The sequence below is a fragment of the Fulmarus glacialis genome, unplaced genomic scaffold (assembly GCF_000690835.1).
Source record: "Fulmarus glacialis isolate BGI_N327 unplaced genomic scaffold, ASM69083v1 scaffold15426, whole genome shotgun sequence".
Classification (NCBI taxonomy): domain Eukaryota; kingdom Metazoa; phylum Chordata; class Aves; order Procellariiformes; family Procellariidae; genus Fulmarus; species Fulmarus glacialis.
This window is the reverse complement of record NW_009220156.1, coordinates 1-1,357: the sequence shown is the minus strand read 5'-3', so window position 1 is coordinate 1,357 and position 1,357 is coordinate 1. Positions and strand designations below refer to the sequence as shown.

General features: G+C 48.0%; 1 protein-coding gene across 1 annotated transcript in view; it reads right to left on the bottom strand.

Annotated features, from left to right (window-relative positions):
• MAP2K6 (mitogen-activated protein kinase kinase 6) overlaps positions 1-1,097 on the bottom strand; it is a 36,832-nt gene extending 35,735 nt beyond the window's left edge. Inside the window, exon 1 of the mRNA XM_009580670.1 lies at positions 994-1,097. Within this exon, the coding sequence (XP_009578965.1) occupies positions 994-1,009 (16 nt within the window). The 5' untranslated portion in view covers positions 1,010-1,097. The remainder of the gene's footprint in view (positions 1-993) is intronic.
• Between the last annotated feature and the right edge of the window lie 260 nt (positions 1,098-1,357).

Below are 1,357 nucleotides of genomic sequence, written 5' to 3'. Positions count from 1 at the left end.
CTGCAGTATCAAATCCAAACATTTAAAAGAAGCTCCAAAAGCTGCATCTGTGTGGCCAGTCGCTGACATATGTGCATCTATTTTCACAATGAATGGCCAGAGCAACTCCTCCTTAAACATCTCAGCCTGGTCTTGCAGGGACTATTGCATTCCCACAGCATTTTTGCAATATTAAATTCTCCACCTCCTCCCACCACCCCCCTTGCAGGACACAAGGCAGAGCCACTCCGGAATAATCCTCAAGTTAAAAAGCAAAGATCAAACCTTCCCCACCGCGCTGGCAAAAAAAGAAAAAAAAAAAAAAAGAAAAAAAAAAATCACTGTTGTCCCCTACCCAAATACGCCCCTCCCGCTCCATCCCAAGTGCTAAATGCTAAATAAAGCAGCCCTCCTGCATGCTCTTAGCGATCTGGTGTGACAAACCACGCTGCTGCCTCTGACCAAAAGTTACCAAATATTAGGGGGGGGGGGAGAAATCGGTGGAAAATGATCTCAGTCCTGGCGCAAGAACAATACTTTCCCATGGAAACATAGGTATATATTTAATTCCTGGTAACTCCACTCAAGTTTCACCTTTCATCTCCTCCACGGACTTCTTTAAAAGTTTCATTTAATTTTGCACTTGAAATTAGCTGCAATTCGCATGCATTGTGCCCATTTTGCATGCATATATACAGTAGCGAATGCATCTACTCTTCAACACCCTTTATCTGTCCTGACTGTGCAAAAGGCAAAAAGGGCTCAGTAATCCCCGCAGAAGAATTCAAATAACGTCAATGCACAGCTGAACTGCAAGCCCTGCCTTACAGGAACTGTGTGTGTGAGTGTGTGTGTGTCTGCAAAAAGGCACATACTAAACAGGAAATGCAACTGAGAGCCATTGAAAGCCTCAAACTTCAAAATGCAATTGCATCCCGAAAAATGCATGCATGCACTTCAAAATGCATGCACGACTTTTTGCATATTTGCCACGAACAGAAGTAGGAGCCTTACCTCTCGACTGAGACATTTTCCCCTTTGCTTTGATGGGGGAGGGGAGCACAAAAGACTTTGCCTTGCCTCTCTTCTGGAGCTAGTTTTGCAACAAAGATGCAAACTGCAAGCGCTCAATCTTCATGCAACTGGAGTTTTCCTGACTTGCTGCAGCAGCTCTCCTTGCAGCGGGGGGGGCCGTGCAATTGCACACTTTGCAGGGCAGCTTGCAGAGCGGGGGGTTTCCTCCCCCCCTGCTTGCAATGGTAGGGAAGGCTCTGCTGCACCTACATGATGGGCCAGGGCTGGCAGCTAAAAGCTCCAAACTTGGAGCTGGGGGCGCAGTGCGCAGGCGCGCTGCCGACGGCCGCCGCGCGGCCGCCTG